The sequence below is a fragment of the Notamacropus eugenii genome, chromosome 1 (assembly GCF_028372415.1).
Source record: "Notamacropus eugenii isolate mMacEug1 chromosome 1, mMacEug1.pri_v2, whole genome shotgun sequence".
Lineage (NCBI taxonomy): Eukaryota > Metazoa > Chordata > Mammalia > Diprotodontia > Macropodidae > Notamacropus > Notamacropus eugenii.
The window spans coordinates 534,050,437-534,075,398 of record NC_092872.1 but is presented as its reverse complement, the minus strand read 5'-3'; the positions used below and the strand labels follow the sequence as shown (position 1 = coordinate 534,075,398).

At 41.0% G+C, this 24,962-nt stretch overlaps 1 protein-coding gene across 1 annotated transcript in view; it reads left to right on the top strand.

Moving 5' to 3' along the window:
• Positions 1-24,962, top strand: part of LOC140520264 (xanthine dehydrogenase/oxidase-like) — a 65,565-nt gene that overhangs the window by 5,372 nt on the left and 35,231 nt on the right. The window contains exons 5-15 of the mRNA XM_072634114.1: positions 6,102-6,228; positions 8,431-8,492; positions 10,402-10,470; positions 11,106-11,192; positions 12,856-12,997; positions 14,652-14,744; positions 16,279-16,430; positions 17,914-18,007; positions 20,092-20,201; positions 23,655-23,839; positions 23,958-24,129. Of these exons, the coding sequence (XP_072490215.1) occupies positions 6,102-6,228; positions 8,431-8,492; positions 10,402-10,470; positions 11,106-11,192; positions 12,856-12,997; positions 14,652-14,744; positions 16,279-16,430; positions 17,914-18,007; positions 20,092-20,201; positions 23,655-23,839; positions 23,958-24,129 (1,293 nt within the window). The remainder of the gene's footprint in view (positions 1-6,101; positions 6,229-8,430; positions 8,493-10,401; positions 10,471-11,105; positions 11,193-12,855; positions 12,998-14,651; positions 14,745-16,278; positions 16,431-17,913; positions 18,008-20,091; positions 20,202-23,654; positions 23,840-23,957; positions 24,130-24,962) is intronic.

The following is a 24,962-nucleotide window of genomic DNA, read 5'->3' as shown; positions in this document are numbered from 1 at the left end:
GGTTCTGAGGCTGGTGAACCAAAGAAGAGAAAGCAGGTTCTTTGGCACCAGTAGGTTTGCACTCACATTCCAGACTCATGACTTGAAAGATTCTCAGAGCTAGAAGACAACTCCAAGGTCCTTGAAGCTTATACTATGTCTCCATGAGGACAGTGCTCCTTACTGACATCAGGTCTAAGTACTTTACAAACATTGGGTTTTGTATTTAATTTTGCTTTCTGATGTTTGTACTACTGGGCTGTATTTATAAAAACAGAGAAAGTACTACCTATCTGATTCTTGTGGGTACTAGGAGACTGAAGGAAGTCATAGTTGAGTATAGTTTTTCATTACAGATTGTTGCAAAATCTTGTGTATTCCTTATTTTGGTAGGAGGAGGAGGCTAAAAAGTAAAGAAAAGGGAGATCAATTAATCAACATTAATTAAGTGTCTACTGTATGCTGGGTACTGTGCTAGGCAATGGAAATGATACCTTTTCTCTCTTCTGCTCATGACAGGTATGACAGGTGAGGCCTCCCATTATAATGACCTTATTTTCTGAACCAAAAATGGGGATACATGATCTGGCCAAGGATATATTACTTTAGCAAAATCATGCTTATACATTCAGTCAACAAATATTTTAAACACTGAGCTAGGCAATGGGGTGAACTACCAACTTTAGAGAAGCTACAGGCCTTGTCCTCATGGTCTGTTAGATAAACACAGATCAACATGGTACACAGTGTGGTGTGGTATTGTGGAAAGCTCAGTGCATCTGGAGACAGAGGATGTGAGCTCAGTCCCTGGTTCTGCCACTTGCTGATCTGTTCAACCTTGGCCAAATCCCTTAATCTCTCTGGGCCTCAGGTTCTATATCTGTAAAACTGAAAAATGTGGACAAATGAGACGAATTCTAATGTCATTTCCTTCTTCAAGTGTGTGATAGAAACTCACTCAAGAAGCGTTTCTTGGGCGTTTACTGTGTGTCAGGCATTGTACTAAGCACTAGAAATATAAAGAAAGGCCAGAACAGTACCTGCCCTAAAGGAACATATATCCTGATGGAAGTTACAATATGTAGATAATTAGGTTCACTAATATATATATATATATGTATGTATGTATACACATATATGGTGAATGCACATGTGTGTACACATACACATATACACCACACACACATATTTATACACATATATGGTGAAGGTATATATGTGTGTACACATATACACCACACACACATTATATATACATATATATCTAATATCTGTCTGCCTATTTTTCTATCTGCCTCTTAGATGAAAAGTAATATGAGAAGGTAAGGTGGTAGCAGCTGGGAGGGGACCAGGAAGGCTTCCTGCAGAAAATGGGCTTTGAGCTAAAGCCTTTTTTTTTAACTTTTTATTTTTTTTGTTCCCTCCCCTCACCCCAAAACACAGAGCATTCTAATTGCCCCTATCACCAATCTGCTCTCTCTTCTATCATCCCTCCCTTCCCTTGTCCCCATCTTTTCTTTTGTCTTGTAGGGCCAGATAACTTTCTATACTCCATTACCTCTATTTCTTATTTCCTAGTAGCAAGAACAGTACTTGACAGTTGTTCCTAAAACTTTGAGTTCCAACTTCTCTTCATCTCTCCATCCCCATCCATTCCCTTTGGGAAGGCAAGCAATTCAATATAGGCCATATCTGTGTAGTTTTGCAAATGACTTCCATAATAGTCATGTTGTGTAAGACTAACTATATCTCCCTCCATCCTATCCTGCCCCCCATTGCTTCTATTCTCTCTTTTGATGTTGTCCCTCCCCAAGAGTGCTGACTTCAAATTGCTCCCTCCTCCCATTGCCCCTCCCTTCCATCATCCCCCCCACCCTGCTTGTCCTCTTCTCCCCCATTTTCCTGTATTATAAGATAGGTTTTCATACCAAAATGAGTGTGTATTTTATTCCTTCCTTTAGTCGAATGTGGTGAGTAAACTTCCTATTTTTCTCTCACCTCCCCTCTTTCGCCTGCCTCTTTTATGAGAGACAATTTGCCCCATTTAATTTCTCCCTTACTCTTCCCAATATATTTCTCTCTCACCGCTTAATTTCATTTTTTTAAGATATGATCCTATCCTGTTCAATTCCCTCTGTGCTCTCTGTCTCTCTGTGTGTGTGCATCTGTGTGCGTGTGTGTGTGTGTGTGTGTGTGTGTGTGTTTGTAATCCCACCAAATACCCAGATACTGAAAAGTTTCAAGAGTTACAATATGGTCTTTCCATGTAGGAATGTAAACACTTCAACTTTAGTAAGTCCTTTATGACTTCTCTTTGCTGTTCACCGTTTCATGCTTCTCTTCATTCTTGCGTTTGAAAGTCAGATTTTCTTTTCAGCTCTGGTCTTTTCATCAAGAATGCTTAAAAGTCTTCCATTTCATTGAAAGACCAATTTTTCCCCTGATGTATTACATTCAGTTTTGCTGGGTAAGTGATTCTTGGTTTTAGTCCTAGTTCCTTTGATTTCTGGAATATCATATTCCAGGCCCTTTGATCCCTTAATGTAGAAGCTGCTAGTTCTTGTGTTATCCTGATTGTATTTCCACAGTACTTGAATAGATTCTTTCTAGCTGCTTGCAATATTTTCTCCTTGACCAGGGAACTCTGGAATTTGGCCACAATGTTCCTAAGAGTTTCTCTTTTTGGATTTCTTTCAGGAGGTGATTGGTGGATTCCTTGAATACTTATTTTGCCCTTTGGTTCTAGAATCTCAGGGCAGTTTTCCTTGATAATTTCATGAAAGATGATATCTAGGCTCTTTTTTTGATCCTGGCTTTCAGGTAGTCCCATAATTTTTAAATTGTCTCTCCTGGATCTATTTTCCAGGTCAGTTGTTTTTCCAATGAGATATTTCACATTATCTTCCATTTTTTCATTCTTTTGGTTTTGTTTTGTGATTTCTTGGTTTCTCATAAAGTCATTGGCCTCCATCTGTTCCATTCTAATTCTGAAAGAACTATTTTCTTCAGTGAGCTTTTGGACTTCCTTTTCCATTTGGCTAATTCTGCTTTTGAAAGCATTCTTCTCCTCATTGGCTTTTTGAACCTCTTTTGCCAATTGAGTTAGCCTATTTTTCAAGGGGTTATTTTCTTCAGCATTTTTTTGGGTCTCCTTTAGCAATGTGTTGATCTGCTTTTCATGCTTTTCTTGTATCTCCCTCATTTCTCTTCCCAGTTTTTCCTCCACCTCTCTGACTTGATTTTCAAAATCCTTTTTGAGCTCTTCCATGCCCTGAGCCCATTGAATATTTATTTTGGATGTTTGGGACACAAAAGCCTTGATGTTTATGTCTTTCCCTGATGGTAAGCATTGTTCTTCCTCATCAGAAAGGATGGAAGGAGACACTTGTTCACCAAGAAAGTAACCTTCCATGGTCTTATTTTCTTTCCCTTTTCTGGGCATTTTCCCAGCTAGTTACTTGACTTCTGAGTTTCCTTTCCACACGCGCTTTGAGCTAAATCTTAAAGGAGCACATGGAAACTAAAAGGGAGAGGTGAGGGGATAGAGAACATGGAAGCAGATAGAAGTTAAGTGACTTGTCCAGGGTCACACAGCTAGCATCTGAGGCCAGATACATCTATCTGTCTACATATCTGCTATATGTCTGTCTGTCTGTCTATCTAGTCAAGCTAGTACGCCTCTAGTTATTTGCATGTTATTTCCTTGGTTAGAACTCTAGGTCTTTGAGTTCAGGGACCTGTTTTGCCTCTTTTTTTTTTTTTTTTTTTTGGTATCCCTAGTACTTACAGGATTTTGACACACAGGAAACAGTAAATGCCTGTTGACTGACTATTGGCAGCTAATTAAGGCTTTCCCTCCAATAGAAAAGTAGAAATGAACACCACCAATGGAAGGGTGTGCAAAGTGTGTGATGGGATATCTTGTATGGAAAGGCCTCTCTGTAACCAAAGGAAAACAGCAAGTACAGTGACAGAAATAAATTCCTCTTTGAAGTAAGGAGATACCAAACATTTTTCTCACTATTTTGCAGCTGGGGAAACTGAGGCACAGAGTTCAGTGATTTTTTTTTTTAATAGTCACAGGAAGATGTCAGACTCACATCTAGATTTAGATGTTCTGATTCCCTTGGTCCTCACCCTTTGTCCTCAGACTTTCACAACTAATGATATAAGATATTAATGCACCTCATTTTATCTGTAATCCTGCATCTTCCCATTAAAAGTCCTTAAACCCCTTGCTCTGCGGCCAACATCCTTCCAGAAGGCTTTCTTCCTTGGGACTGACTCTGACTCTGACTCACAGAATGCCCAAGAAGATGTTGTTTCATTTCCAGAAATATTGGTTTCTTTAGCAGTAAGAACAGTATGCTGTTTATTTGCTTAACTTGTGAGAATGGTGTAAGGTTTAATGAATACTTGTACTTGTTTTCAAACAATAGATAAAAGATAGAATGAAAAGTTTTATTCTGATAATCTGCCTAACATCTATTCTCAACCAGGAAAACAGGTCTTTATTCCTAGAAGACTGGTAATCTCAGCTACTTAAAGGAGCCTAAATAAGGTGCTTGGCTAAATTTCTTCTTTGCCCACCCTTACCTTGCCTCTATTGGTCGTAAGAGATCAACTGGTATTTCCTAAACATCAGCTTTCCAAATGTTGCAACTGTATCATTCAGCCCCTATCAGGTTAAATGTGAATTTCCTTTACAACCCTTCTCCCCTCCAACTTCCTCTTCAAGGAGCTTTAAGGGACCAGTAAAACCATCTGTTTCTTAGCTATTCCTACTATGAGATCAGAGAATCATAATTTTAGAACTAGAAGGGAAGTGAATTGAATCCAGCCTTTGCATTTTACAAATATGGAAACTGAGCTGAGAGATGTTAAGCATTATATTAAAGGTCACACAGGTCCAAAGTAGCCAAATGGGAATTCAAAGTCAGATCCTAATCCGAGATTCTCTGACTACAAATCTAATGGTTTTTCTGTGTTGGTTTGGATATATATATATATATATATATATATATATGTATCTGTGTGTGTATACATACGCACATGCACATACACATGCACACACACTCACACACATAGACACACACACACACACACACACACACACACACACACACATACACACACATATAAGAATTCTCCCAAGGAAGGAAATGTTCCTAACTTGGATCAAAAGACAGGGAGTCCAATTACTTCACAACTCCTATTGACAAAAATTCCCATTTCTCACTTTCATTCTAGACTTTCTAGACCTTTGGGGATCACTTCATTAGAATCTGGGTTAAACAATTTAATGCTGTAGCTAGCTCCTTAATACCTACTGGTTGGGTGTACCCTGAGGCTACCCTCAATTTCCACATCTGTAAGATGAGATGGAGAAGAAAATAGCAAATCACTTCAGTATCTCTGCCAAGAAAATGCCAAGTGAGATCACAAAGATTTTGACACAATTGAAAAACAACTGAACAACTACAAGAACAACTGGGTGTAATAACCATATATTTTGGGGAAAAAATAAATTAGGAAATGTGTTCTGACAAAGGAAATTGTTTTTGCAAAGTTTTATCGAAAGTGTGCTTTTTTCTTGAAATCAGTATTGTCCCAGGTAGTATGTGGTCACTTTATACAGAGGGACCCTCTTAAAGTTCACTGATGCCTTTTCCTCGTAGGCAGCAATGACCTTTCCATTTTGACAGAATCAAAATTGGAAGGGGCGTAAGTGGTCAACTTGAAAAAAAAATCTCCATTACATTATATCATTTAGCCATTCATCCTTCACGTGAAGACCTGCAAAAATGAAATCCAGCTGTCTTGAGACAGTCCATCCAACTTTTGGACTTTACATAGCATTTTGTTCTGAATCACTCATGCATTTATGATGTAGGATTTGGTATCCTAGATGTCTGTATTTGTATCTTATTCCCCTGCTGGACTTCAGGTAATCTCCATGTGGGCAGGGACTCCATCTTATTTAAACTTTGGACCTCCTCGAGTTCTCTGTATGTAGCATGTACATAAAAAATTCTAATGGCTGAATGCATGACTTTACTTGAGCCTTGGTCAAAGCCTTGGGATGTAGCAACTGGTTCAACAATTTGTACCTTCTCTTTTAGGAGAGAATAGCCAAAAGTCATGGCTCCCAGTGTGGCTTCTGCACCCCTGGCTTTGTCATGAGCATGTACACTCTGCTCCGGAACAACCCTGAACCCACAGTGGAGGAGATTGAGAATGCTTTCCAAGGTTTGTTGGCTATCCCCCCCCCCCACCCCCATAGCAGTCCAAGGGAGGTACCCTAGAGGATTACTTGGAACTGGGAATCTTGAAGGAAAAAACCATCTATAGGTTGAAGTTAAGACTTAGATTGGTCTCTTAAAATGAGGCGTGCTGGAAGAAGTAAAACAGGAGACACTACTGTTTGGAAGAGGGAGAAGATTTAGGCAGGATGCAGAGCTGTCTTCAAGAATGTGAAAGTCTACAATGACAAAGCTTGCTCTTGACCTCAGAGGGCAGAAATAGGAATAGTGGGTGGAAGTTGCACAAGAAAACAATTTAGGCTTGATGTAACAGTAGATTAGATGTAGCAGATCTGATGTAGTAGAATCAGGGGGAACTTAGTAAGAAGTAGAGTTACCCAAAGTGGAATGGACAGCCTCAGGAAGCAGTAAGTTCCCCCTGACTTGGAGATCCTCAGACAAAGACTGAAGAGCTCATTATCAGTCTTAATGACCCCTGTCATTAAGGGTGTGGAGCCTTTAGACTTTGAATCCTGTGATATTAAGAGCATTTGTCAGAGTTGTCCTAGAAGGCATTCTTGTTCAGGTACTGATTGGATAATTGGCCTCTAAGTCTCTTCCATTTCTGAGATTCTATGATCCCAGTAGCAGAGAGAGTTTCTAAAGTCCATAGGATCAGGATTGAGATTTGGCAGAATGTAAACCCTTTCCTTTTGGGAGGACTTTTTATACCGTTGAGGATAGGCAGTTGGGGAACATGGGAGAGAGAGTGCTGGACAATGGGCCCAAGCTAAAATCCCAACTCATGTACTTGTTAGTGGGGGGAGACTGGGCAAATCACTTACCCTCTGCTTACCTATAAATACTGCTTACCTTATCTATAAATAGGAATAATAATGGTATCTATCTTCCAGGGCTGTTGTGAGGATAAAATGAGATTATATGTGAAAAGCATTTTGCAAATCTTAAATTGTTCCATAAATATTAGCTATTATTATTCTTATTACATCTTATCCTTATATTCACCCCAGTCAGTCAATAGAAAACTTATTGAGCACTTACTGTGTGCCAGACATTGTGCTAAGTTCTGGGGATACAGAGAAAGGGGAAAGCATGGTGCTTGACCTCAAGAGCTTACATTCTAACAGGGATAGACATTAGAGGAAAAATTGATATTGTTTGCAAGGTCCATACGGTGTCAAAGGAAGGCCATCTCCCAGGGCAGATGCTGGCAGTTGGGGCTCCTCTTTGAGTTGGCCCTGGTCTGTTCCTGGCTCCAGCGTAGTTGGTGAGGAGCTGAAGTGGGCCTTGCTCACACGTTGGGAGATGGAGGGAGCAGTGAAAGACCCATGAAAGGCCAGTTTGAGAAACAGTATGGCAGCCAATGAATGCATGTTCAAACGCCTGTTCTTTTCCTCCACTACAAGTTTACATGTTTGTGTTAAGTTGAGGGTGAAGATGGTTTGCTACTTCAGGGCAGTCGTAAAGTCCGAGATCAATATTAAGTTGTGAGGAAAGAGACTTTTGTTTCTTAATAGACAGAAGCAACATCCTTTTCGTTTGTCTTCCTAAATGGGGACCTGCATCATGATAGTAACGGCTAACATTTAAGTGGTGCTTACTATGTGTCAGGCCCTGGGCTGGGTGCTGTACAGTTATTATCTAATTTGAGCCTCACAATAACCCTGGTAGTTTGGTGCTATTATTATCCCCATTTTCCAGGTAAAGAAACAGGCAAATAAGGGTTTGAGTGACTTGCTCAGGGTCACTTAGCTCCTAATTGTCTGAGGCTGGATTTGAACTCTGGTCTTTCCATCTCTAGGCCCATCCCTCTATCCACTGGGATACCTAGCTGCCCAATACAGTAGCCATCCTGCTGGCGGGTGGGGACTGTGTGTCCCAGTGAACTTACCAAATGGTGGCTCCTAAGCTGCTAGGCAGTGCAACAGATAGATACATCCTGACTCAGATCCTTATCAGCATTGGTACGTAGTTTAATAGTTTAATCTCTTCTAGTCTCAGTTTCTTTACCTGTAAAATGAGAGGTTGGACTTGATGCCTTCTAAGCCCTCTTTTAGCTCTAAGTCTGTGGCCCTGCAACACTCCAGATATGCCCATTTAACTCTCAGATCCACTCTCTTAACAATTCTTTGTGCTGCTGGGTATCACCACTGATGGACATCTCTGTTTTTTTGCTTTGACCCCACAGGGAACCTGTGCCGTTGTACAGGCTACAGACCCATCCTTCAGGGTTTTAGGACATTTGCCAGGGTAAGTACCATTAATCAGTTGCTACCTTACCTCTTGGCACGGGGAGGGAAGAACTGACATAAATTCAAAGTAGCAACAGGACTGTCTGGTTCAAGTAAGTGGCTGTCCCAGTCCTGCCTGGAATGGTCTTAATTCATTTCTGCTTCTTGGAAATCTTTAGTTTCCTTCTAGACTCAGCTCAAGGGCCCCCTTTGACAAGAAGCCTTTTTCCTGATTCTCTCCGTTGTGTCTTCTTCCTCCCTCCAAATTCCTTTTTATTTATTTTTATATCTACATGCATTTTATTTACTTAACTGTTTTCATATTGTGCCTTCCCCCTTTACCCTTCCAGGTAGAAAGGAAGTCCATGAAGGCAGGAATTATTTAATTTGTGTTTTTCTATCCCTAGTGCTTACCACAGTATCTGTTACTTGGTCAGTGCTTGTGAATGCTTGTGGAATTGAATCAAGCTGACTTGTTGACCATGGGAAAGTTATTCAGCTTCTGTAAATCTCAGTTTTCTCATCTGTAAAACTGAGATTAATAATACTTAAGCTCTTTATGTCTTAGAGTTGTTGTGAGGAAAGTGTTTTGCAAAATTTCCATCTCATAGAAAGAGGGGGTAGGGTTAGGGTTAGAGTGCATTTAGGGTTACGGTTAGTATTATTATTGATTGTGACATGATGATTATGATGAATCCAACGCCATAACTAAGAATTGTGGTGCCTGGGGCCAGTCCAGTTGTCAGGTGGAGAGGGCAGGTAGGGTGAGGAGCCTTTGTATGAGCACTTATTGAGATGGCTCAGATAGACTAAAGAAGGAGACAGGGACATGGTGGAGCCAAGTTGTACTCACTCATGAAAGCCTATTGTTAATTTTCAATGTGAGCTTCAGAAAACTGCAAATTTACTAGCTGTGTGACCCTGGAGAAGTCTCTTAAATCTCTGTTTGCCTCAATTTCCACAACCATAAAAAGGGAATAATAATAGCACCTCCCTCCTAGGACAGTTGTAAAGATCAAATGAGATAATGACTGGAAGATACTTGGTGCAGTGTCTGACATTTAATGAGTGCTACATATATGATAGCTATTATTGTTGTTGTTAAACTCGAATATCAATCAATCACCTGAGAAGCACCTGCTATAGGCTAGGCACTGAGAATACAAAGACAGAAATGAAATCGTCCCTTCCCTCAAGGAGGTTGAACTCTTTTGGGGGAGACAAAATGTACATTCACAAGCATATACAAACTATGTATGTAAAAAGGCATTTTGTTAGGGGAGGGGCTGTACTAGAAGCTGAGGAGATTAGGAGAAGCTCCACGTAAAAGGTGAACAGACCTTTGAAGGAAACAGAGTTCTAAGACATGTTGATGAGAAGAAAATGAGTTATAGGCATGAGAGAGGAGATGAGATACCATGTCTGAGGCGGGGAGAGGTGTGTAATGAGTCAGGAAAAGGAAAAGATGAGCTTTTATTTTAGGCTAGAGGTAACAGAGAGTCATGGAGAGTTTCTTCAGTAAGGGAGTGGTGTGATCCACTCTTTCTTTTAGGAAAATCACTATGGCAAGCACTTGAAGAGGAGGATGGAGTGGGGAGAGACTCAAGTCAAGGGGATCAACCTGTAGTCTCTTTTAATCTACCTGGCAAGAGGTCTTTGTCTCACCTCTACTTAGCAATGTACTGTGTGTGTTACAAGTGACTTATCCTCATTGATTTAGGGATGTCTTGTGTTTAGAGTAGACCAAGTCACGGAAAAATCTCATAGAGATACCAACTTTTGTTTGGAAAAGTAGATGAGATGGGAGGTGTCCTTTAGACTCATTTTCTCCAGCGAGAAGGAATGGGGCCTGTAGTTTTCTGAAAGGGAATTCATTTTCTTTAGCCCTGAAATTTCTGAGTTAATGCCAATGTTCCTTGTTCTCTTAGGATGGGGGATGTTGTGGAGGAAAGGGAGAGAATCCAAACTGCTGCATGAATCAAAAGGAAAATAGCAAGGTAAGTCCTGCCTTTGACCCTCACCCTCAGCTCCAGCCCTACCCCTAGTCAGAGCCTGTGCAACTGAGTGTTGACAAGGGGCGGCCTGCTGGGCAGGGAGGTACATGCTTGGTGTTTCTCCTGGGCCACTGCCCTGTATATCCTGGGATTACCGCAGTCATTTCTCATCTTTACTCCTCTGCTCCTACTTCAGTAAGTGAGTGAAGGGAATCCTGCAAGAGCTTTCTTATTATTAGATATTTTAAAGGGAGGTAGAGAATGCAAGTTTCATTTCTTCTCTTTCTCTTATCCTTCTTTATTCTTCTTGTCTTCCTTCTTTCTTTCATACATTCCTCTCTTCCTCCTTTTCCTTCTCCTTTTTCTTCTCTTTCCCCATCCTCCTTCTCCCCCTCTACTTCCTTTTCTTCCCTCCTCCTCCCCCTTATCTTTCTCCTCTTCCTCTTTCTTTTCAATCTCCTCCTTTTCCTTTTCCTTCTTCTTCTTCTTCTCCTCCTCCTCCTCCCACTTCTTCTTCTCCTCCTTCTCCTCTTCCTTCTTCTCCTTCTTTCCTGTCCTCCCCTTACCTCTCCTTCTTCTCCATTCTTCCTCTTCTTCTTTCTCCACTTTATTGATTCTTTTGTTTTGTTTTGTTGCAGTTAAATCTCTCATCATCTTTGTTCAATCCAGAGGAATTTCTGCCATTAGATCCCACTCAGGAACCTATCTTCCCACCAGAGTTAATGGTAGGTGAGGTCCCAAAGAAGGAACTGAATCTTTTTAGCTTGATTGTATGAGACACACTTCTTTGGTTTCATAGCCCCTGGATGCTTGGGTGAGGTGACTCCATGAACCCATATAGTTGTTTCTTCCAACTGTACAGAGTCACCTTGGAAGAGAGGCTCACATAAAAGACAAAAGTTACCTGACTATTCAGCCCAGTTTTATGATATCACATAAATCTGTTCTCTCAGTTTTATCCCCAAAGCACTTTCACTGTGACTATTGTAATAGCAGGTACTGATTAAGGTCAGAATTAAGTCACTGTCAGAAAAAGGAACTAAATACAGATTTTTCTGTGGTCTCTACCACAGCCAGCTATGAGGTAAGTGGATGAGACCCAGTAGTCTTGGGTTTGCATACCATTCTTGCTATTTATTAAGTGTGCAATAACCATACCTATTGCACTGAACTTGGGGCTGTTCTGGGGTAATGTATGCAAAGCACTTCATAAATGTTAGCTTTTAGTAGATAAGAACAGTGGGATGTAGTACGTCTGAAGCTGGGAAGCTCTGGGTCTGAATCCCGGATTTGTTTCTTCATTTTTTTTAAAGTTGCCTTCTTTTGAAATGGAATTCACCCAGCCCAACAAAAGTCCTTTGACTTTCAACATTTGATTCACTCCTAGCTTTTCAGGAATATAATTATACAACAGAGAAAAGTTTGCCTACAGTGCGATTTGAGGGTGGCCTTTTAGTCTATAACTTATTGTCTCCTCACGTAAAACAGTGTGTTTCCCTTTATATCCACAGCATCTTTGGAGTCTCTCTATTTTGGTATACTATTTCAAATCAAAATCATTTATCCAAAGATTGTTTATCTCACGTGAATTCATAGAGTCACAGAATGCCAGAGTTTGAAGAGAGCTTAGAACATAGAGTATAAAATACCAGAGCTAAAAGGGACCTCAGAACATAGAAACATAGAATGCCAGAGCTAAGATGGGCCTTAAAATATAGAACAATATAACATCAGAGTTGGAAAGAACCTTACAACCATCGACCTACAGAATGTTAGAATTGAAAGGGACCACAGAGGTACCGTCATAGCTAGAAGGAACCTTAGAACATAGAATGACCCATCAAAAGTGAGATCTAAGAGGTGTTAGAATGTAGCGCTATAGATTTCAGAACTGGAAAGGAGTTTATAAATGCAGAACAACAGAATGCCAGAGCTAGAAGGGACGTTAGAGTATAGAAACACAATATCATAGCTGTAAGACACCAGCTTAGAACACAGACTTATGGAATGACGTAGAAGCTGGAAGGGACCTTAGAAAATTGAACCGTAGTTTCATAAATGGAAGAGAAGTAGAGCTGACACATAGTGGCTGTGTGACCCAAGGCTAAGTTAGTTAGCTCTTGGTATTCTGGGCAGACCACTCTCTAAAACAGCTGCACAGAAAGTACATTGTTACCTGCCTTGGTGGAGGTTTCCTTACCCGGAGGGTTTTCCACATTGGGAAACTGTGGGTCTAGTCCCTGTTCCTAAGAGAGCATAGAACAATCAGCTAGCTCTCCCAGGGCACTCAAGAATGACTTCTGTCAGGAAAACAGGAATAGGGAAGAGGTGATGGGGCAGTATGTTTTCCCCAATCCAGGGAGAAACAATTGAAACCTATGTTCCTAGAGGCTGAAAGATGAGCTCCAGAAGCAGCTATGTTTCCAAGGGGAGCGTGTGAAATGGATCCAGACTGCAACCCTGAAGGAACTGTTGGAACTGAAGGCCCAGCACCCAGATGCCAAGCTCGTGGTGGGGAACACTGAGATTGGTAAAACGGGATGCCTCTCATGGGCAGCCACAGAGATGGTGTGCATGTTGTACTGCTTTTGGCAAAGTTCAAAGCTGGTGTTTGTTCCCTTTGGTCTTTCCACAATGCTCCACATGTTGGATGCCTCAGAGGAATCTCTGGTAACCTGCAAATCTACCAGACTGTTTCCTGACTATGTCAAGGAGAACCATAGCTTGAGAGGGTTCGGTGCTCTCTAGCATCCCATGTGTGGAGAGGTGCTCTGATAGGAAAGGAAGGAGGTGCCCAAATGAGACTCCAGCTTGCCTCCATTAGTGCTGCTGCCCAGAACTTTGCAACCCTAGAAATAGGGTGCACAAGAATGTGAGAGGCAGAGCTTAGATTTGGGGTCAGAGAACCTGGGTTAAACTTCCCCACCTACCCGAATACTTAGAGCCTATTTGAGTGAGATAGTGCCTGTAGAGTACCACTTTCCTTATCTATAAAGTGAAAAATTTTGACTAGATGAACTTTAAGGATCCTTCTCATTCATATCCCAGGATCCTTCAGGTTCCTGGAATCTCAGGCTCTGTTCAGATGCTCACACAAGGCATGAAGATACATCATGCATGGCCAGTATTCTCACAGACTCTTTCAGTTTTTAAAAATGACTTGGGGAAATGTGACAAATGACTTCAGGTAGTGACAGTTTGGGGGGGGAAATTATACCTGATGCTCCTTGGAAAGGAAAACATCACCTATTGATAAAATGGCACGTTGGAGAGTGACTAGAGAGATTTGCTGCCGAGGCAATAACTGCATTTCAGGTTTGGTAGAGCTACTCCTGATTGCTCAGTGGTAATTATCCTGATGTTCAGATGCTGGAAAGGATCCCTGTTTGTGACCTCTTCTTTCAATGCCTCCCAGCCTTCCAATGGAAATTGTTTTAAATTTAATGAATTCAAGCTTGCCAAGAGGAGTTATGTCCTACCTGCCCAAATAGATCATAAACTCCCTGAGGGTGGGAAGAGCACAATTTTTATAATTGTATCCATAGTCCTTTGTTCAGAGTTTGGCAAATAGTAGGTGCTATTGAATTGTAGAGAATTATGATTGAGAGGCAGCATTTTGTGATGTGTGGAGAGTTGGTACCACCAGAGCCTGGCATGAAGTCTTACCTCTGAAACATACTGGCAAGTCTCCACCTCTTAGTGCTCTTATCAGTGTTCTAATATTATAAATGGCAGCTGTATTGATAGAGAGTATTTCCTCACCTGGAAGTTCCCTAGAATAATGAAAAGCCCAGGTCCAAGATCTATCCTCTCATTATGATAGATGCTCAGTAAGTGTCTGTTGTGAAGAGTCAGTCTGGGTTCTTGCTGTCAGATTATGTCAATGCTTAGGGAAGCATTTGTTAAGTACCTACTATGTGCCAAGCACTTTCCTAGGCATTGGGAAAGCAAATACAAAAGTGAAACAGTATCTGTCCTCAAGGAGCTTATGTTCTAAAAGAAGGTTCCCAAATCTATCAAAGAATGGTAGCCAGGAAAGAGTGTTTTAATATAGTTAGCCCAAGAAGTTGTCAGTAAAATGGTAGGGCAGTTGTGGTTGTTTATCCTGACTTTTCTAGTAGTGATAATGGTGATTATGAGGACAATGATGACTGGATTTATAAAACTCTAACCTTTTCTTAAAGGTATTGAGATGAAATTTAAGAACAAGCTATTCCCTCTAATAGTCTGTCCATCTTGGATCCCTGAGCTGAATTTTGTGGAGCGTGGCCTAGAGGGTAAGTGGGAGATCCTTACTGAGTATGGAGGAGTTAAGGCATCACACATACATGAAGTACTTATTATGGGCCAAATGCTATGCTAAGCACTGGAGATCCAAAGCAAAACAGGGCTGCTGACCTTAAGTAGCTCACATTTGAATGGGGGAGACAACATGTGAAAGACCTGAAAAATGTGAATGGAAGGCAATCTTAGAAGTAAGGAGGCAGCAAAAGGGGAGAGTGGGAAAGGTTTGATGCAAAAAGTATGACTTTATTTGGGCCTTGAAGGAAGCCAGGGCAGCTAGGAGGTGGTCAGAGGTGAGGAGGGAGCTATGATGAATCACCACTAAAAATATAAAGAGTCAAGATGTGGAGTGTTTTATATATAAGGAAAAGTGAGTAGACTGGTATCACTGGACCATAGAATGTATGGAACAATACAGTGTAAGAAGACTGGATAGGTAAGAAGAGATCGCCTTGTACAGGTCTTTAAATGCTCAACAGGATTTTGTATTTGATTCTAAAGGTGAGGGAGAAAGAACTACCGGAATTTATTGAGCGGGGGGACAGGGATGGCTGACATAGTCAGAATTGTGCTTTGTGCCAAAATCCCTTTGGCAGCTGAGCATAGGTTGGATTAGAGTGGAAAGAGATTTGAGGCAGGGAGATCTGGTAGGGGGCTATCACAATAGTCTAAGTAAGAATTGTTGAGGGCCTCACTAAGGTGGTGGCTGTGTGAGTAGAGATACAGAGATTGAAGAATCAATTTCCTAACTACTAATACTGTTCAAAAATGGAAGGAACTTTTTTGAGAGATAATGAGTCCTCTCTCCCAGGTCTTCAAACAAAGCCCTTGTTGGCTATGCATGTTGTTCAGGAGTTCCTGAACAGGTATTGTTCATGGATTTAAATTTTTAAACCTAGAAGGTAGAAAGAGCATTTGACTGAGGGAAAGAGAAAATATTTTGTGAAGAAGTAGCATTTCAGCTGGCCATTAAAGGATAGGCAAGATTTTGACAAAGAAGGGGGAGGGTATTGTAGGGGAAGAAAGAACAAAAGCAGAGGTAAAGAGGTGGGAAAGGGTAGCATTCATGCATTTAAAAAGTAATCCAGTTAGGCTACAGGAAAGTAGTAGAAGATAACATCGGAAGAGGAGGCTCAAGAAAAACCATGGTGGACCTTGAAAGCTAGTACAAGGAATTCAACAGCTGGTTGTGAACAGTTTATTGAATTGTTTGAGATTTGAGCAAGGATATGACAGGATCAGTGCTGTACTTTCTATCAGTAGTTTGGAAAGAGGAGAAGTTAGAGGTGGACAGACCAGTTAGAAGGCTGTTGACTGACAGCCAGAACCAGATTTATAGAATGGGAATGGAAAGGAGGGGCATTGTACATGGTAGGTACCTAATATTCTGAGTGAATGACTGAATAGAATGGGGCACATTGCAGAGGGAGAATTCACAGGGCTTGACCATTGTCTAATGCAGATGAATGAATGTGTATGTGTGTGAGTGTTAGTTGATAGGAAAGATGACAGTAACTTCCTTCCTAGGCATCTCCTTCGGGGCAGCCTGCCCTCTGAGTGATGTGGAGAAAGCCTTAGTGGCTGCCGTAACTGAGCTCCCAGCATACCAGACTGAAGTGTTTAAAGGGATCTTGGAGCAGCTGCGCTGGTTTGCTGGAAAGCAGGTCAAATCTATGGCGGTGAGTCCCTGTGTCAAAGATTCAATCAGGTAAAACAGAAATGTCTGGTCAGGGAGGATAGGTTACTCTGTGAGATGCTAGAAGAACTATTTTAGTCTCTGCAGCTGATTTGTTTTGTACCTTCCAGCCAAGTGCATCTCCCTCTCATTGGGCCTAGGTTTTCTTGAGGCTAAAAAAAAATATTGGATCTTGGAGCCAGAGGATATGTGTTCAAATTCCAGCTCTGCCTCTTGCTACTTGTGTAATTTTGACAGAGTTATTTATCTTCTCTGGGTCTCAGTTTCCCCATCTATAAAATGATGGAGTTGAATTAGTTGGCCTACAAGGTCCTTTCTAGCTCTAAACATATGATCTTATGGTCTTGAAAAAGACAAATAATTTTTCCCACTCCTTCCTTGACATGGATGTAGAAAGGATGAACAAGAAAGCTAAGATTCCCACAAACAGACCTATAAAGAATCCTGATGGTATGGAACACTAGGATGAATCTAGTAAGATTAAATATAACAGAGATAAATGTTAAGTCTTATACTTAGATTTAAAAAACCAACTTGACAATTATGGGATTGGGAAGGCATAACTGGAGAGCAGTTAGAAAAAGAGCTAGGAACCATTAGTCCAACTGTTGAATTTTGAAGATTTTTTTTTTAAAAAGCTAACAACATCTTAGACTGTATCAAGAAAGGCATCACTTCCAGGAATAAGGAAGTGGCATTTACCATAAACTCTCCTATGGTCAGACCACATCTGGAATTTTGAGTCCAATTCTGGATGTCATGTCTTTGGAAAATCATTGATAGGCTGGAGAGTGTCCAGAGGAGGGCCGTTAACATGGTAAAAGGCCTTGAGCTCATGCTGTATGAAGATGGCTGAAGGAACTGGGGATGTATAGATTGGAAAAGAGAAGATTCACAGAGCAAACAGTAGTTGTGCTCAGAGTTATTAATTGGAAAAGAGAGAAGGTTTGTTTTATTAGGCCATAGAGGACAGAATTAGGAGCAATGGATGGAGGTCACATAGAGATAAGTTTAGGCTTGATATCAAGAAAAATTTCCTGAAAAATTAGAACTATCCATAGGTGAAAAGGCCTATTTTAGAGTCCTCTCCTTCTTCCGCACTGGAGTTCTTCAGGCAGAACATTTGTCAAACATTTGTCAAGTATATTGTAGTGGGGATTCTTTTAGGGGTACGAGTTGGACCAGAAGACCATTGGTCCAGCTCTCAAATTCATCCATTCAGAGTAGCCAACCACTGGTGATTCACATAAATCTGATTGTCCTATCTACCTTGCCCATTTTCAAAGTTAGGGTGATACTTAATGGAAGACAGTCAAAGAAATGGGGAAGGTACATTTGTAATAGACAAAGGTGGGGTGAGTCATGAGAACTCCCCATCTCTACCAGCTCTGTTTTCAAAGATTAAGAATTAGTAAGCAAAGTTTCCTGGTAGTGGGCTAAGTTTAATCACATGTCTCTGTTTACAGTCCATTGGAGGAAACATCATCAATGCCAGCCCAATTTCTGACCTTAACCCTGTCTTCATGGCCAGTGGAACCAAAGCGACTCTGGTATCCAAAGGTGAGTTTCCACAAAGTGGAGAGAGGGATGGACCCGAGTCAGAAAGACCCAGTTTCAAATCCTTCCTCTGACAATCATTAGCTGTCTGACATGGGCAATCATGTCACTTCTCTTGACCTCAGTTTCTTTATTGGTTAATTATTTACATCTGTAGTACCTATTTCCACAGTAGTGGATTAGAGTGCCAGGCCTGGAATAAGGAAGACATCTTCCTGAGTTCAAATTTGGCCTTAGACACTTACCAGCTATGTGACCCTGGGCAAGTCACTTAACCCCATTTGCCTCAGTTTCCTCATCTGTAAAACTAACTGGAGAAGAAAATGGCCACTCTAGCACTTTTGCCAGGAAAACTCCAAATGGAGTCTCAGAGTCAGACATGACTTAAAATGACTAAATAATAAGAAGTATTATCTCACAGGATTATTCCACGGTTCAAAGATATGTGGACCATGCAAATCTTAAAGCACAATTCAGATATAAGCTGTCATTACTATTATTATAAGAAAGAAGGCACTTAAAAAACTATTTTTTAAAAAACATTATTTAGTATTTTATTTTTCCCTAGTAAATGTCAAAGTATAAAAACAATTTTTAACATTCATTTTTAAAACTTTGAGTTGAGAGCAGTCAATATAAGTTATTCATATGTAGTCATGGAAAACATTTTCATAATAGTCATGTTGTGAAAGAAAATACAGACCAAAAAAGAAACAAATCTCAAGAGAAATAAGAAAATAAAAAAATATGTGCTTCAATCTTTATTCAGACATCATCAGTTCTTTCTCTGGGGATGGATAACATTTTTCAGTCTAAGTCGTTCAGAGTTGTTTCAGGTCATTGAACTGATGAAAATAGCTAAGTCATTCACAGGTGGCCATCTTAACAATACTGCTGTTACTTTGTATACAATACATTTCACTTTTCATCAGCTCATGTAAGTCTACTCAGGTTTTTCTGAGAGAATCTTACTCATCATTTCTTACAACACAATGGTATTCCATCATAATCACACACCACAATTTGGTCATCCATTCCCCAACTGATAAATGATCCAAAGATATGAACAGTTTTCAGATGAAATAATCAAAGCTATCTATAGCCATATTTAAAAAATGTTTGAATTCACTATTGATTGGAGAAATAAAAATTAAAACAATTCTGAGGTACTAGTACCTCATACCTATTGGACTGGCTAATATAACAGAAAATTAAAATGACAAATGGTAGAGGGAATGGAGGAAAAATGAGACATTAATGCATTGTTGGTGGAATTGTGTACTGATTCATCCATCTTGTAGAGTAATTTAGAACTGTGCTCGAAGGGCTGTATAACCATGGGTACCCTTTGACTTAGCAATATCACTACTAGGTCTGTATCGCAAAAAAAGAAAAAAACCCAAAAAGGACAAGGATTAATATGTATAACAATATTTATAGAAACTCTTTTCTGAGGACAAAGAATTGGATATGGAGGGGGTGCCCTCAATAGGAAGTCTATGTTCTAGGAAAACAGAACCTGGGACCAGTTGGGAATGGGAGCGGGGAGAAGTTCAGACACCCTGGTATCTAGCCTGGTTAATGTTTGAGATCAAAGGGATTACTATGGTAAGAGAAAATATTGGAATGATGGTCAGGGTAGCTGCACTCATTCTGAAAAAGGCATAATAAATAAATAAAATTAAAAATAAATTGAATGAATGAGTGGAAGGAATTTTTTTAAAAAGTGGTATTTTATAGCAGAAAGAATGCTAGATCTTAACCTCTGTGGTCCTCACCTGTAAAATGGGTTTGGACTGCATAGTCTCTAAGGCCTCTTCTGTCCCGAACTCCACAATCTTATCAGTGATTTTTTAAAACCAAGTTAATAAGACATTTTGTTGTAGAGGATACAGAAGTAAATTCTTTCTGAGCTTTACTCCCTTTTCTATGCCAGCTATCCTTTGAATTCAAGGTTTCATGATGATTCTGAACTGTTGAAAAAGAGATCCAGGGCCCAGGTGTTTCTAGGCTGGGCTTGTGATGAGCTCTGACATAGCCCTCTGAACTTACTCCTCCTGAGTCTCTTCCTTCTTCTCTCCACACAGGGACCAAGAGGACTGTTCGGATGGATCATATGTTTTTTCCTGGCTACAGAAAGACACTCCTAAGTCCTGAGGAGATATTGCTTTCCATTGATATTCCCTACAGCAGGAAGGTGAGATGTCTGGAGCTGACCCTGTAGTCTGATTGAGGTCTGACTCTTATATTTAGAGACACATGCTTCAGGGAAAAGAGCTCTGACTCTGGAATCAGAGGACCTGGATTCAAACATTAACTCTGTGACTACCTCTGTGACCTCATGTAAATGATTTCACCTTCCTGAACATCAATTTCTTCAGAGAGATGGTTTCTGGGGTTCTTTCCTGGCTCTAAATCCAAGATAATATCATGTCTAGAGAAGCAAGATGCACAGTCTACTTCATAATCTATCACATCTGGAACTTTCTTTCTTTCTCTCTTTCTTTCTTTCTTTCTCTCTTTCTTCCTTCTTTCCTTCCTTCCAAACCAACCCCAAATCACTTCTGCAAATTAATTCCAAGAACACATTGATTTATTGAAAAACACGTTCAGTGTTCTTGTTCCAAAAGATGGCATCATACTTGTCCCACCTCTGCCACTCATACCTTTCCGCAGCATCACAGACTTACAAAATTGGAGAGTTGGAAAGGACATCAGTAGCCATCTAGTCAGACATCAACAGGAAAGGAACCCTTGTGATCATATACCCAACAAGTGGTCATCCAGTCCCTGCTTGATGACCTCCAATATGGGGACTCATCCCCTCCCACAAGGCATCCCATTCTACATTTGGGCAGCAATAATGGCCAGGAAGGTTTTCTTTATAATTAACCTAAATTGGCTTCTTTGTAATTTCCACCCACACTGGCTCTGCTTCTGATGTCTGGAGCCAGAATAAACAAGACTGGTCCCTCTTTTATGAAGGCTCTCTTCACATACTTGAAGACAACCCTGAAGACAGAATCTTACCTTCTCCACAATAAACAGTCCTTCACCATTCTGGAGATCCTCCTTGTATCACCAAGGCAATATTCACAGCACCAATGGCAGCTATGAATAGGTTGGTGTGGTTCTGAATCACAAAGTATAACAGATTCTCCATAGACAAGGCAGAAGAAAAACATTTATTAAGACACCAGAAAGCGAAACCTTTCATAGTAACCCAGAAATCCATCATAGTGACCAAGAAGTCCATACACATTATCAGGCCTTTCCACAAACAGGGTCCCCTTGGCAAAATGCCCTTCTCTCACCAAATGGCCTGCTCGTCTGTATCCTTCCCAGCTTTGACTAGTCTGACCAACTTCCTCTCAGCTCTTCTCCAGCTTCACCTCTTCCTATTCCACCCTTCCTGCTCTACCCATTCAGTAAGCTCCTCCTACCACATATGACTTAGGTTTCCATGTATTTTAAGCAGGTCACATGGGCCTATTTAATGAATGGGAAAGATCTTCCCATTTAAATTACCATTACACTCCTCCAGACATTGTTTAGCTTGTCAATGTGCTTCTGAAATCATGGTACCCAGAAATGAACACGGTCCTCCAGACATAGTCTAATGGCTGCACAGCACTACGGGCCTATCACTTCACTATTCCTAGAAACTATGCTTTTCTTAATGCCCAAGATTTCTTTGACTATTTTGACTGCCATATCACACTACTATCTAATAATGAATTTGTCATCCATTAAGACCTCCAGATCTTTTTCTCCCATGGAATAACTGATGTGTCTAACTATGCCTCCTCCATGTTGTCCTTGGAGCAGTTTATCTTTGGAACTCCTGGGAAAGATTTTATATTTAGAAACTCCCTCTGGACTTCACCTTAGATGCAGCCAAGCCCTCAAGTCAGCCAAAATTCTTTCAGACCCTGACTCTATCATCCACTGTGACAGCTCTACCTCTTTGGTCTTTAGTTTTATCTGTAACGTTAAGGAGAGATGGATGAAATGGGCCATGAAAGTTTCTTCCACATCTAGCTCTATCCTCCTATGGTCCTATGTAGTCACATGGTAGAGTTTTGGTTCTAAGGAGCAGAGTGTAGTAAATAGAGAGCTGGCATTGGAGTCAAGAAGACCTAAGTTCAAATCCCTGCTCTGCACATTTGGTTAGGGCAGCAACTTGGGCAAGCACTTACCCTCTCAGTGCTCTAGCCCAGGAGTGTCCAACTTGTGGATGCAAGGCTGGCAAGACTCCTATTTAGCCAGAAAATGTAATTAGGAAATGTTTAACAAAATACATAAAACTCTAATACAATGTAAACAATGTTAATTTGTGATTTTTGATGCCAACATGCAGCTGTCAGGGATCAATTTCTGTTTGAGTTAGATACCACTAGACAACTTTCTAAGACTACAAAGGTGCCAACTCGTACTAGTGGACAGAGTTTCCTTATCTTGGAATTCCCTACAGCACCGAAATCACAAGTCCAATCCTGATTCCTTTCTTATTTGAGGAAATGCCACCCACTTCCATTTCCATATAAGTGCTCTCTAATCTCTATGTCTTGATTTAACAATTCTCCATCCCCTATCTGGATTCCTTTCTCCCATAGTTGGTTCATTTCCTGGAATGTTTCTATAGTCCAAAGAGCTTTGTATGGTTTCTTCTAGTCTTTATGACAGCCACTTGTCGGGGGCTGTGTGCCCCCCGACCCTCGGGGGCTTTGTGAGCCCCGACACTGGGGTCCGCGAGAGTTACCCAGCTAGTAAATGTCTGAGGCCAGATTTGAACTTAGGAAGGTGAGTCCTCCTAACTGCAGGCCTGGCGTTCTATCCAGTATACCACCTAGCTTCCCATTTGTTATATATGAAATATATTAAAAAATGAATACAACATATTTTTTGGTGGAGAGTTCCTAGCATCTGGAGTTAGGGAGTTAGAATAGACTTTGTGTTCGAGGAGATGGTTCTTGAACTGAGCTTTGATGCCTGTGGCATTTAATAAGTCCTGGTGAACTTGACAAGTTACCATATGTAAAGAGCTTTGGAAACCTTATAACGCTATATAAATAATAGCTATTATGAACATTATGGGCAGCTACATAATATTCTGGATAGAATGCCAGACTTGGAGTCAGGAAGACTTGAGTTGAAATCCAGCCTCAGAAACTTACTAGTTGTGTGACCCCGGGCAACTCACAATTCTGTTTGCCTCAGTTCCTGGAGAAGAAAATGGTCAACCATTCCAGCATCTTTGCCAAGAAAATCTCCAATGTTGGACACAACTGGACAGCAACAATAAGAAATTTCTAAAAAGTGGAAGTAAGGAAGACTATTCCAGGCATTAGGGATAACCCATGCATGGCTAGAAAGACAGGAGTTGGGATGTCTTGTGGGTATAATAATAGCAAGAAAACTAGTGTCATTCCAACCTTCCAATGAAAGGGGATAGGAATTCAGTACTAGCCCACTGAGTTCCAAGGTCCCCTCTTCCTCTGATTTCCTGCAGGTTCCCCTCTAGGTCCTCTCTGTGACTTAGTTGTTCCCTCTATAAAGTAGGGACAATAATCCTAATCTAGCCAACTCAAGTACTGGGATCCTTGCAAAGTATGGTGATAAATAGAAGACCACCCTGTGCTTCTTTCAGGGGGAATATTTCTCAGCCTTCAAACAAACCTCCAAAAGGGAGGACGACATCGCTAAAGTTACCTGTGGAATGAGGGTCTTATTTAAACCAGAAAGTCTCCAAGTCCAGGAGCTAGATATCAGTTTTGGAGGCATGGCCAACAGGACTATCCCAGCCCTGAAGACCACCAGGAAGCAGCAGGGGAGGTGAGATAGTACTGACTGAATAGTCTCATTCTGTCAGGCGGGGGGATGGGGGGTAAGGGGCAGGGGCAGAGGACACTTTCTTCCCATGGTCTCAGGTTAGCACTTCCTCTCTGGCCAGAGTCTGGAATGAGGAGCTGCTTCAAGAGGTGTGTGCCAGCCTAGCCCAGGAGCTGAGCTTGGAGCCGGATGCCCCTGGTGGGATGATAGAGTTTCGACGTACGCTCACTCTCAGCTTCTTCTTTAAGTTCTACTTGACGGTGCTCCAGAAACTGAACAAAGAGAGTTCATATGTGAGTGTGGGAGGGTTGGCTTGATCAACAGGGTTTGCGTCGGGAAGCTTCATGACCTGCCTTGGTTGATGTATCCAAGGAATAGTCATCTGGGGCAACGATATCAAACAAATAGAATCAGGGTCTCTAAACCATACATAAGAATCCCTGCTGGCTGCATATTAACTTAGAAACCTATATATTAACATTATCTATGTTCTATCGTGTTTTTATTTATTTTGTTAAATATTTTCCAACACATTTTAATCTGGTTCTTCACCTGGGAGTGTTGTGGAAGCTTTGTGTATGGCACCTCTAGTCTGGAAGACAGATGGTGTATCTTCAGTCCTCTGTCCTGTGTGCTCTCAGTGGGGCAAACAGACCTCCCCTTTGGAAATGCAAGGACCTGTGGGAAAGAGCAAGTTAGCACATCATCATGACACTGTGTGAGAGGCTGCATCGAGTAATAGAAAGAGACGTGGCCTCAGTCAGGGAGACCTGAGTTCAAATGTCATCTCTGATATATGTGTGACCTGGGCAAGTCACAACCTCTCAGCACCTCAGTCAACTGTCTAAGATCCCAAGATGCAGAACAATTGATGATCTGCATTGGCAGAAGGAATTAATCACAAAACTGGCAATGGGAGTGAGGGGCAGGAGATAAACTGTATACACCTGTAGAGTTTTAGATTACATGCTGCAATCTAAAACTATACAGACATGTGGTAGAGTGAATAGAGTGTTGTGTCTGGAGTCAGGAAGACCTGAGTTTAAATATGGCCTCAGACACTTATTAGCTGGTTGACCCTGGCAAGTCTCTTCACTCTGTTTACCTCAGTTTCCTCATCTGTAAA